At 53.0% G+C, this 12,463-nt stretch overlaps 1 protein-coding gene across 1 annotated transcript; it reads left to right on the top strand.

Moving 5' to 3' along the window:
- The first annotated feature begins 8,536 nt into the window (after positions 1–8,536).
- Positions 8,537–11,091, top strand: C5H11orf91 (chromosome 5 C11orf91 homolog). Its single transcript, XM_072759091.1, has 2 exons — positions 8,537–9,107; positions 10,422–11,091. Exons 1-2 carry the CDS (start codon positions 8,621–8,623, stop codon positions 10,505–10,507), a joined length of 573 nt encoding a protein of 190 aa, XP_072615192.1. The 5' UTR covers positions 8,537–8,620; the 3' UTR covers positions 10,508–11,091.
- The last annotated feature ends 1,372 nt before the right edge of the window (positions 11,092–12,463 follow it).

Genomic DNA, 12,463 nt, shown 5'->3' with positions numbered 1-12,463 from the left:
ATTCTCTAAAGAGGGAACTGAGTGCTGCTAAGTGGGGAGATGCGGAGAGGGCTCCTGGGACTAGAAATCGGCAAGCGTCCTAATCGTCCTAATCGATGGCCTGAAGCTTTGAGGTTTCTTTCCGCAGAAAGTTACTATGACTCATGCCTTGAGCATTGGGTGTCTTGACCCAAAGGCAATACCGCAAAGGCCAGGTGAGTGAAGAGCCAATAAATAGCCTTTGTATGGCTTTATAGGAACTTTCATATTGGGTTTAATATTGGATGGTGATAAAAACCCCATCGGATCTTCTCTCTTGGGGGATGAGGTCTGGATGCACACCAACTTGACTTTGGGAAAAAGCCTGGGAGGAGGGTCCTGTGCTTTTGTGCTTTGAAGCAATTGATTCCTGCCTCTTCCTAGAAACCAAAATACTAAGTACGGTCGTTTTTCACTTAATAGTTAGGTTACCTAACAGAGTGAGCTTATAGAACCCAGTTAGGCCTTTCTGGAAACACATAATTCCAAAACACTGTTAGCCACAGTCTGTTTCCAAGGCCCACTGCCTCTCGTAATTATTTTGTTTCAGGATAGTAGCTGTTGAGCACACGGTTTTTGTGGTTGGAGGCCCTGGGTTCTGAGCCCGTCTCTCCCACGAACTGGCTATGTCTCTGGATCCGTTTTCTGACACTCTCTGAACTCTGGCTTCCTGCACCTACCTCAAAGAATTGTGAGGCTTGCAGTGTCACGTTTGTGAAGTGTCTGGCAGGTAGGAAGTGGGCTTAATAGGAACTGGGTGTAGACAAATGGGACTGGCACTAAATGTTCAATCCTGGAGTGTAGTGATCACAACTTGAGCACTTAACTGCGTGCCTGACACTATTCCAAGCGCTATATATGTACAAGTTCACTTGGTTTTCTCAGTAACCATGAAGAGTAATTCTTGTCTATACCCAAACCCATCAGAGTATTTACAGATTACAGTTCCCTGTCCATCTCTACCCATGGGTTCAGTCAGGTCTTTCCACACCATGACTCCCTCTGTCCTTTTTGGGTACTTGAATCAGTTTGAGAAAATTTCTGTTCTTTGCAACCAAATATCCCTAACCAAGACATCTACTAGTGAAAAGGGTTAACTGACCATTGCTGACTAAACCACCCTCCTCCCTGAGCCATGGGAAGCAGTTAAAAGAACACTAAAGTTTGGGATGGAAATAATGTGTACATGAAGTGAATAATAGAGCTTTTGACACTTTTTTAAAAATTTTTATTTACTCATGAGAGACACAGAGAGAGGCAGAGACACAGGCAGAGGGAGAAGCAGGCTCCCTGTGGGGAGGCCAATGCGGGACTCGATTCCAGGACCCTGGGATCACAATCTGAGCCAAAAGCAGATGCTCAACCTCTGAGCCACCAGGTGCCCCGGAGCTCTGACACTTTTAAAATCCCGTTACAACAGTCCTTTACTTAAATGCAACATGTTTGCAGCCTGGTCGTAAAGGTTCCTTTCCCATGCTTCTGGGCCTGACCAGCTGAGAGGCTTTGAGCAGACTGCATCACCCCCCTGAGCCTCTGTCATCACCGGCTGTAACCATGGTACCTATCCTAATGGACGTGTGACTTTCAGCCTCACAGCCTCTACTCCCCCACCTTCTGCTAACAGGAGCGCACTCACATTTTGGGAAATTCCTTCTATCCTTTAAATGCAGTTTTGAAAAAATAAAAATAAAAATAAATGAATGAATGAATGAATGAATGCAGTTTTGGTGAAACTTAATAAAAGTAGCCTACCCTCCTCCAGCCAAAAGTTGGGCACGTCCTCTCCTGGAATTTAAGTCTCGAGTGCAGTTCTGCAGGGACTGAAAAAAAATGTTTTTGGTTGAAGGTGTGTGAACTTCTCAGGAAGCAAGTAACAGACAACCTGACTTCGAGTGGCTTAACCAGACAGAGTCTGATTTTCTTGCATAAACGATCTGCAGGTCAGCAGCTGCTGGCATTCGTTTAGCTGCTCAACGATGACTGGGCTGGCATATTTGCGATGGTCTTTCCCTCCTGATCACAAAGTGACTACAGAGGTTCCAGCATTGCATCCAAGGTCACGGCTGGAAGAGGAGAGGAAGGGAAAGCTTCAGTTGTTTCCAACCCTCTTATCAGGAAAGTACAATGTTTCCCAGAAATCTCCCAGCCATCTTTTGGTCATACCTTCTGGCTGGCACTGTGTCTCATGGCCATGCCTACCGGAAAGGGGGACTGGCAAAGCTAGAATTGAATTTTTCCAACCTCTGTAGGGGAAGGCGGCCAGGGTAAAAGGATAAGGAATGAGTCATTGAGAAAAGCCAGCCAAGAGCTAGCTACCCTCCTGCCCCAAGTGGCCAAACTGAACAGGCTATTGATTCCTCCCTGCTATCCAGCTCCTGAGATTGAGCTTTTTGCTCTTCCTAAACCTAATTCTGAAGCTTCCAAATCCATGAGCTGTCTCATAGCCCCCTGTGTAAATTCTCAGTGTCAGCTTCTGTTGGTTTTGCACAGAAATTTTTTTTATTTTAATTTTAATTTTAATTTTTTATTTTTTTGCACAGAAAATTTCTGGCAGACCTACGCCATCGGTGTTGCTGTCAGGATGGCATGAGCACACATAATAGTAGGTGGTCAATAAGCGTTAGCTACAATTCCCTCACCCAAGGTTGCACAGCCAGTTGACGCTGGTTGCCCTTCCGAGCCCCTGCGTGCTCCATTCCACTAAATTGCCCCTCAGGCTCCAGTTTATTAAACCATTTGCTTACTCTGCAAGTACTGAGGGGCACATCTACCCAGGGCAAAAGAATAAGGGCCGAACTGTATTTTCTAGAAACTTTATAAATAGCAGGCGTTGTGAAGGCAAGTGGGAATGCCTGGGCCCCCAGGTCCAGACCAACACAATGGTTAATTCAGATGAGTCATAAAGGGGAGGCTGTTCCCAGAATAGCTGGGCCCTTGAATTGTGGCACGGACATCTTCCAAGAAGAGCCAGGCCTCTGCCAGGAAGAGGACAGGGGGCCAGATGCCCAGCTGTGGGCCTGCTCTGAGGGCGGGGGGGGGGGCTGTTGGGGAGGCTGGAGGAGGCGACAGTGGGGCCTATCCCCTAAATGTGGAACGCCAGCTCTGATGCTAACCAGCCACAGGCCCGCAGGCGAGGCTCCTAACCTTACATGCCTCAGTTCCTCATCTGGGAAATTGGGATAATCACACCTACTGCGTGGGTCGTTAGGAAGATCAGTGGAGTTGAGATAAGTGTGTGGCACGTAGTGTAGGCTCTCCTCATGAGCTTGCTGTCACGGTCCTCAGTAGGACAGCCAGGAAGTAGCCTCCCGGGCATAGGGCTTGCTGGATCATCTGGAGCAGGTTTTGGTTTTCTAGAAGTGACATCCTTCCTTCCCCCCTCCAATTTCCTCATCAGCTCCCCAGGGTTTAATGGTGAACTAAGGAATCCATCTGTAACTGCCTAACCATCACAGCCACACTTTACAGCACCCTCTGTGTGTCCCAGGTACTGCTTACGCGTATTTTCATCAAATGCACCCCCAACCCTGTGACCTAAATATTGTCTTCATTTTATGGACCAGAAAATGGAAGTTCAGAGAGCTGACTCGATTTTCCCCATGTCACAGAGTCTTGGGTTCAAAAAACCATTGAGGCTACCATAACCAAATACCATAGACTGGGTGCCCTGAACAACAAGCGTTTCTTTCTCCCAGGCCTGGAGGCTGGAAAGTGCAAGATCAAGTCTCTAGCATGTTTGGTGTCATGAAAACTCACTTCCCGGTTCACAGACATCTGTCTTCCTGTGTCCTCACATGGAGGATGGGGCAAAGGAGATCTCTGGGGTCCCTCTTCTAAGGGCACTAATCCCATTCATGGGGGCTCCATCCTCATGCCCTAATCACCTCCCACAGACCCCCACCTTCCTCTTGGTTAGGGTATCAGCATAGACATTTTGGAGGACACAAACATTTACTCCATAAAGGAGCCCCCAGTGGGACTCCCAGGGAAGCAGATCCAGAAGCTTCCTTGTCTCCAGCAGGCTACGGTGAAGGAACCAGGCACACAGTAACCCACGTAGGCCTAGCAGCTCCTGGCTGGAGGGGGCTTGGGCAGGGCAAATCCCAACCCCGACTGCCATGTGACAGCCCCGGTGAGACAGTGGAAGTCAGAGTGTTGGGGGGACCCCCACCCCACTGTGTCATGTGTTTAAGGGTGACAGTCCTGCCCTCCTTCTCCTGAGAGTAAGAGAGAGCAACCGCCCTGACAGATGAGTTTGGAGAAAGGACCAGGCCTGCCCTTGTCTGTAGCAGCAAAGGCCCGCTCCCTGTGGACCAGGCCCGTGGGCTGCCCGCTGGGCCTCATGCCGCCTGGGCGTGGGCCTGGTTGGAAGGTGCGCCACGGGCAAGCCCACGTGGCCCCCGGCAGAGCTGCAGCAGCCAAGAGGGACCTCTGAGTGTCTGTCCAGGTGCTTCCAGGTGCAGGCAGGGGGGTCGGTGTTTGAGATTGAATCCCTCAAGCCCCAACAGGCGGGCACCTAATGAGGATTTGGGGTAGCGAGGCAGGTGTTCAAGAGCTTTCAGGCCCAGGAGGGAATGTTTGTTTCAAATGGATGCCTGCTGTCTTCTCATCACCAACCGGACTTTCCCAGACACTTGTTGGCCAAGCTAATTTGGAGGGTTTTGAGCTACCTGCTGTGGTTAGTACCGTGTATGGGCTTCACCTCCCTGGGATTTATCTCCGTGTTTGTTCCTTGCAGCGTTTTCCTGTGTGGTTGTTAGAGGGAACAACCTTTCTTTTAACCTACGATTTGTAACTTCACGATTGTTTTATAATTAACCCCCCTGCCCCCCCCCCCCCCCCCCCCCCCCCCCCCGCCGCAGGACAAAAATCTGATCACCTTGGAGTTAAGGTAAGTTAAAGGTCTGTAAGCTTTTTCACTTTGAATGGATATATACAAATAAAAATTAGGTTGCATTTGAAAAACCTAATGTAAGGGCGCCTGGGTGGCTCAGGGGTGGAGCGGCTGCCTTCGGTCCAGGGAGTGATCCTGGGGTCCCAGGATCGAGTCCCGCATTGGGCTCCCCCCGGGGAGCCTGCTTCTCCCTCTGCCTGTGTCTCTGTCTCTCTCTCCATATCTCTCATGAATAAATAAATTTAAAAACTAATAACACAAAATCCCTTTCCTTTCTAAGGATCTTCAACATATAACAATAAGAGTTAACATTACTGAGCGCGTTCTATGGCCAGGTCCTTAGATGGTCTCATGTAACCTTGCCACTTTAATGAAGAAGTACCATTGTCATTCCCATCATATAGATTAAAGACAAACAAAGGAACAACCGAGGTTCATAAAGGTTCCTCTGCACAGCCAAGTACATAGGAGATCCAGGGGTTGGCCCCAGGTCTAAGTCCAAAACTCTGGTTCTTACTACTACTGTGGTTCTATAGAGGTGGGAAAAAAATCTTTTCCTCTGCTCTCTTAGGTTCGGTTGCTGGGTCATGTGAATTAAACTGACAAACGACAGATTAACAGGAGAAAAGATTTATTATGCATGCACTCGGGGCCTCACAGAAAACGTGAAAGCCCAAAGAAACATTTAAGCTTGAAAACTTATAAGCCATTTTAACACAGGGTGATACGTTGTGGACAAGGGATAACAAAGAAAAAGGGGGTTGGGCTTCCAGAAGTCATACATTGTGGAAAGGTAGGTACATGGGGGAAACTCATTGAAGGTAAGGGTTGTGAGGGAAGATTTGTTCATGCAGACTGGTCAGTGCCACCTCCAGTGAGAACTCTCACCTCTTCTTCCTGGTAGGGGAGAGGGGTGTGGGGAGGAGGATGCCTTCACCAAGGGAAATGTATACCCTGCTTTGAGGCAGAAAGGGAGAGAACAGGACTTCTCCTGTGTCTGCCATTTGTCAGTTGCCTTCAACTTCTGATTTTTATCCCAAAGTGACATATTTTGGGGTGCTATATTCTAGTCCCCTTCAGTTCCCCAAACACAGAATAACACACTGTTTTAGAAGTTCTCAAATAGGGGGCCCCTGGGTGGTGCAGTAGGTTAAGTGTCCACCTCTTGATTTTGGCTCAGGTCATAATCTCAGGGACATGAAATGGGGCTGTCAGTGTGGCCCGCCACTCCTCGCACTTGGGCGTCTCTAACTTCACGAGCGCTTCACGCACATCATTGTCTTCTGTTGGATCAACACAAACAACTGTATGAGGCAGCCTGGTTCTTTTTTTTTTTTTTAATCTTACAGAAAACCGTCTTAGAAGTCAGGCAACTTCCCCAAAGATATCCAGCGTGGCCACCTGACTGTCCGCTGTTCTGCTGTATATGTTACAGGACCTTTGTCCCCTGAGTACCCGCAGGTTTTGGTCACGCTGCTTCAAAGAAGAAGAGGTAGGCCCGGCCAAGAGTGGTGGCAGCAAAGCAAAGTTTACTGAGCAAGACTAGAGACGGAAGGGGGGCCCCCGAGTGAGTTTCTGAGTTTAGGGGTTCTTAGGAGCTCTTTTGCAGAACTGTGTTAAGCAGTCAGGGCGTGCTGAGTCCTGCCAGCCAGGACTTTGGTCACGTATCTGTCTACCTATTAGGTTAATGTCTCTGTGCTGATGGTCTTTTTTTTCTGACATCTGGGGGCTTGTGTCTTAACTGCCCCTTCCCCGTAATATTGACAAATGCTTTGTGGTTAATTATCCTATTTTAGGATGTTTTGCAGAAGCCATTTCTACAAGGCTGCAAAGCAAAATGCTAGTGTGGTCCTGCCTAAGCTGCAAAACAGGATGTCGGTGCTGTTTTATTTTAGCTGGCCTGGCTCCATATTTTCTTGGTGGGGATCCTGGCCCTGACTACCTAACTGTCCAACCAACACCTAACATACAGACACACATACATAACATGTACACACACACAGCCCTGTGCGTGGTGTATGTAGAGAGCCATATATATGTGTGTAGCCCTTGCTAATGGAGCTGGTACTGACTAAGGCCTTGACTGGCCAACACCCTCAACCCATCTTTATCCATTCACACCACTATCATTAGGGAAAGGCTTTCAAGGAAATCTACTCCCCCTTCTCTTTGGCTAATACGGTCTACTCCTGTAAATGAGCTGGACAAGCCCCTTGACAGTATGTACAGGTCCCTCTTAAAGAAGGGTGACCTATTTGAGGTGGGTTTATTTAAGTGTTTCTCACCCTTTTTTTTTTTTTTTTAAGATTTTATTTATTTATTCATGAGAGACACACAGAGAGAGATACAGAGACACAGGCAGAGGGAGAAGCAGGCTCCCAGCAGGGAGCCCCATGAGGGACTGGATCCCAGAACCCCGGGATCATGCCCTGAGCGGAAGGCAGATGCTCAACTGCTGAGCCACCCAGGTGTCCCTGGAGGGGTGTTTAGCAGGGTTTCTTTTCAGTGGTTTGTTTCCTGTTAGCTTCTAATAATGTGTCTGGAAAAGAACTAAAGTAAACTGCATTCCATTGAAGACATCCTACTTCAGATCTATTACAAATCCATATAAGGGTTCCCTTTTCCAGAACCTTACACAACACTGGAAAATTTGGCAGGAGCACGGGTTGGCCCTAAGGGAGGATCCCAAGCAACCTCTCCTCTCCTCTCCTTAGTCCGCATCCCGCTGTAGAGGATGAAAACTCATTTCCCCAGAGACTTTGCAGCGAGGGGTGCTAAGGCGAGCCGGCCGGCTGTGCTGGGGGCAGGTGTCTATGATCTCCCTGTGAAAGGAGAGGAAGACTGGAAAATGCATCTATTCTCTTGCAGTTCTGGCCAACTCGTTGCTTCTTGTTTTTGTCTGAGGTTCCGCGGGGAGGGGAGATGGGACGTGGGAGCTGGGGGCCAGGGGCGCGAGGCTTATGGAAACGTAGGGGCGGGGGGAAGAACAGAGGGGCGCTACCCGGTCGGAGGCCGCGGGGCAGCGGGCTGGGGGAGCGGGGTAAAGCAGGGGCCGTGCCAGGCCGGCTCCGGGCGCCGGGAGCTCCCAGTCCCCGCTGCCCGCCGAGCCCCACCAGCCCCGGGGGCGCGGCCCGCCGTCAGGGGGCGGGTACGCTCTGGGGCGGGGCCTGCCGCAGAACACTGCCTATTAGGGGCGGGGCCTGCCGCAGAACCCCGCCTGATTGGGGCGGGGCCGGCTGAAGGGGCGGGGCCTGCCGCAGAACACCGCCTGTTCGGGGCGGGGCCTGCCGCAGAACACTGCCTATTAGGGGCGGGGCCTGACGCAGAACCCCGCCTGATTGGGGCGGATGAAGGGGCGGGGCCTACCGCTGGACTCCGCCTGTTCAGGGCGGGGCCTGCCGCAGAACACTGCCTATTAGGGGCGGGGCCTGACGCAGAACGCCGCTTGATTGGGGCGGATGAAGGGGCGGGGCCTACCGCTGGACTCCGCCTGTTCAGGGCGGGGCCTGCCGCAGAACACCGCCTGTTCGGGGCGGGGGCGGCCGCAGCACCCTGCCCACTAGGGGCGGGGCCTGACGCAGAACCCCGCCTGATTGGGGCGGGGCCGGCCGGGGGGCGGGGCCTGTGGAACCTCGGAACCCGGGCGACTGGGGCCGAGGCGCGCGTCTCCCGGCGCGGGGTTCCTCCACGCAGCCTCCCATTCAAAAGATGCCGAAGGGGCGGCGCGGCAGCCAGAGCCCCACCATGAGCCAGCGGCCGGCCCCGCCCCTCTACTTCCCCTCCCTCTACGACCGCGGCATCTCCTCGTCCCCGCTCAGCGACTTCAACATCTGGAAGAAGCTCTTCGTGCCGCTGAAGGCGGGGGCGGGGGCGGGGGCGGGGGCGGGGCGGCCCCTGCCCCAGGCGCCCCCGGTCCCGGCGCCCCCGCCGCCGCCCCCCGGCCTGGGGCCCCCCAGCGAGCGCCCCTGGCCCCCGCCCTGGCCCTCCGGCCTGGCCTCCATCCCCTACGAGCCTCTGCGCTTCTTCTACTCGCCGCCGCCGGGGCCCGAGGGGGCTGCCTCGCCCCTGGCTCCCGGGCCCACGGCCCCCCGGCTCGCCGCCGCCTCCCACCCCGAGGAGTTATGCGAGCTGGAGATCCGGATTAAGGAGCTGGAGCTGCTCACCATCACTGGCGACGGCTTCGACTCCCAGCGCTGTGCGTGGCCCCGCCCGAGCCCCCCTGCCCGCCCCGGCTCGCTCCCGGGCTCCACCCGGCTCCACGCCTCCTAACCCCCTCCCACGCAGTGTGGCCTCGGGCTCAGACTGCAGCCCCCAGGCTCCGGGATCCCACGTCGACCGCCCCCGCCCCCCCGCCCCGGCACCCGGTCACACCTCCCAGCGCCCCGACTCCCGCATCCTGGGTTTCTACCGACGCCGTCCTTCACCGCAGTCAGGATTTCGCCAACACTTTTGGCCCAAACCCCACCCTCCATCCGTCCTGAGCCCTTTGGGTAATGGGGACTCTGAGCCTCCAAACCTGGAAGTCCATCCACCGCAGCCCCCATCCTGCACTCGGAGCCTCCTGCACCTTAACACAGCCCCGCCCGCGCCCCGTGGTGGCAGTGCTACCATCACCCACCACCCCTACCCCTACCCCTACCCCTAGAGACCGAGCTTTAGTCTTCAACTGCGGTCCTGGACGGGCGGGGGGGGGGGGGGAGCGAAGGAAGGTGGTTGGAGTGTCTGTAGGTAGAGGTGGGAACTGTGCAAGACCCAAAAAGCCCAAGGACAGTTCACCGGGGCTCTTTGGGGCCCTCCACTTCTCAATGCTCGAAGGAAACACCCTGTGGACCCCGGCCCTGGCCCTGGGAGCCCTCTCACCAGGGGCCTGAACTCTGCCCTTTGGTCTTAGGTTTAAAGTCTTAGGGCTCTGGACCAGGGCAGACCAGGTGTACTGATGTGGCAGGATGCCTCCCGGTGGGAGGATCAAGTTCAATCTGATTCTACTCCCATAAGGACTTAACACACTGTAGGATACTCAGAGGCCATAGGCTGTTCTGCAGACTGTGTCTTCCCATCACCTGTTCTGGCTAACACTTGCAGTATACCACTAGAGGAGGAAAGATTATTCTAGAAAGACCATTCCCAGTATTGCGAAAAAAAACAAACAACAGGTTAAATTGGCTCCCCTGCCACACAGGGAAGGGGTGTATGAAATAACCTAAATGTTTAGGTTAATGTGGCCGTGAGAATGGTCCCCTACACATCAGACACCCTGTAAGATCCTCTTTCCACCGCCATGGAAAGAATCCCTAGAAAACAGGCTTTTCTAAGTCCTGGATTTCTTTTGTACATTCTCCACTTAAACATGTTTTGGCTGTTAAGGTGTTTTTTTTTTTTTTTCCTTCCTGCCCATGTTGGATATTGGATTCATGCAGGGCACACAGAGTTGCTTCCCAGAAGCTTACGTTGGGAGGGTTAGAAAAGGCCTTCTCTTTACTACAGCTGTGTTTGTTTTGCTCTTCTGCAGATAAATTCTTGCAGGCACTGAAAGATGAAAAGTTACAAGGACTGAAGACGAGGCAGCCCGGAAAGAAGTCGGCCCCTCTCTCCTGAAGAGCTGCCCACCAGCGCCTGGGCAGCCGCCTCCTTAGGTGTTAGTGCGTAGATAATGTGTCCCTTTGGTTGTCATTTCAAAGATAGTTATTTTCTGTTCTGTATTTAACTGCTGCTCTCATTGCTCCCAGCATGTACTCCACATTCAGGGCCCACTTGCGTGGTGAATCTCATGCTCTGTCTCCTCTCCGTGCTGCTGCTGGGGGAGCTCCCGCATGGTCTGAAAGCTGCTGCCCCTCTGGCGTTCAGGGTCTCCCTCCAGGGGCCGTAGGAGGGGCTGCCCAGCACTGTCAAGTGGAAGGAATTGGGAAGGACCAAGGGCAGTATCTATTTGGTGGCTGTGCCCCTGCCCTTGGAGGACTGGAACAAATGGTTTATTTTCAAATAGCTTTAGTCCTGGGAAGTGATTTGTTTAATAGTTTTTGAGCCACAAAACTCTTTGACAATCTGATCAAAGCCATGGTCCTTCCTAGAAACTCACATATTTAAGAAATCCTGAGGGCTGATTATGTGCCTTCCTAGACACTTGGGATTGGGAGTGGGGGAGACACAGACAATAAATACTATAAATAAGTAAAACATAACATGGTATCGTCGATGACAAACAAAAACAGTAGGGCAAGTTGCGCAACAGGGTCAGAGAGCAGCAGGGTGGCAGTTCAAATAAGATTTCTGGAAGAGATAACATTTAAACAAGACGTGAAGGCAGTTGAGGGCGATAGCCATGTGGCACCCGGGGTGGAGGGGGAACGTTCCAGGCACAGGGCCCAGTGCAGAGGCTGAAGGTGGGAGCTTACTGGGATATTAGGGCCAGCAAGAGCCCCGGTGGCTGGAGCAGGAGTGAGGGGAGCCTGGTGGGGTGAGTGCAGAGGCTCCTTCTCGGTCCCCAACTTTGCAGCCATGGTGAGGACTCGGGGTTTTACTCTGAGTGGAGTGTGGAGAGGTTAGAGGGTTTTCAGCCAGGTGACCACATCTGACCTGTGCTTCTGAGACTAAGGAAGGAGACAGGGAAAGCAGGTAGGGCGCTGTTATTATTAATAATCCGACTAAACGAGAAGCAATGGTGCAGGGCAGTGTGGCCCAGCCCGGGCCACCCTTTCCCCCTCGCTGGGTCACAGGTGTCTTACGGGCTGTGGGGTACCCACCACTGCCACCACCCTTGCTGCCAGGTGCTGTCTCTATGGCCAGAAGGAGCAAGAGCTCAGCAACACAAGCCCATGAATAAAGGAGAAAGTAAGGAAACGGGAAACGGGTCTTCAACTGACTGTAAATTTGGTTGCATCTGGAATCCCCTGTGCCCTCACTGTGCCTGCAGCCACTGCCCATCACAGCCACTGAATTTGTGACATTTGGGATTCCCGCCAAGGAGAAGGAAAAGGAGTGACCAGTGACTCAGGGGTCTTAGGATCCAAGGGAAGGAGATGTTGGGGGCGGGTGTGGTCCCCTCTGACCAGTAGCACCGGCAGGCCAAGCACAGTGAGCCCGAGATGCACCCTTGGGCTTGGCAATGAGGACTGAGCGTTGGGGTGACCTGGCCAAGAGCAGTTTTGGTTGAGTGAGGGGTGTAACACCCGACCGGAGTAGTCGTGTTAAGAGAGAAGGGGGTGGAGGAGGAGACCATGGGTGTAGGAGTTCAGCTGCCAAGTGGCAGAGAACTAGGGCCCCAACTGGCTGGAGGGGTGGCGAGGTCTTTAAGGGGGAAATGACTGCTTGCCTGTAGTTGGGTGGAGGGAGGAATAAGTGATGCTGTAGGAGATGTGGGGTCGCTGGCATGGGGTCCTTGAGTGGACAGGAGACATGGGACCCACTTACAGTGGAGGCATCACAGGGGGTCCCGACTGTGGTGTGAGCATGCGGATGGGGAAATGGGTGGCAGGAGCCCCGGGAAGTCGCATGCACAAGGCCAGAAGTTTGTGGGGCAACCAGGACCTCGTGCTTGAGGACACAGATGCCCGT

Source organism: Vulpes vulpes, chromosome 5 (genome assembly GCF_048418805.1).
Source record: "Vulpes vulpes isolate BD-2025 chromosome 5, VulVul3, whole genome shotgun sequence".
Classification (NCBI taxonomy): Eukaryota; Metazoa; Chordata; class Mammalia; order Carnivora; family Canidae; genus Vulpes; species Vulpes vulpes.
The sequence above is the reverse complement of the archived record's forward strand: the minus strand, read 5'-3'. Positions and strand labels throughout refer to the sequence as shown.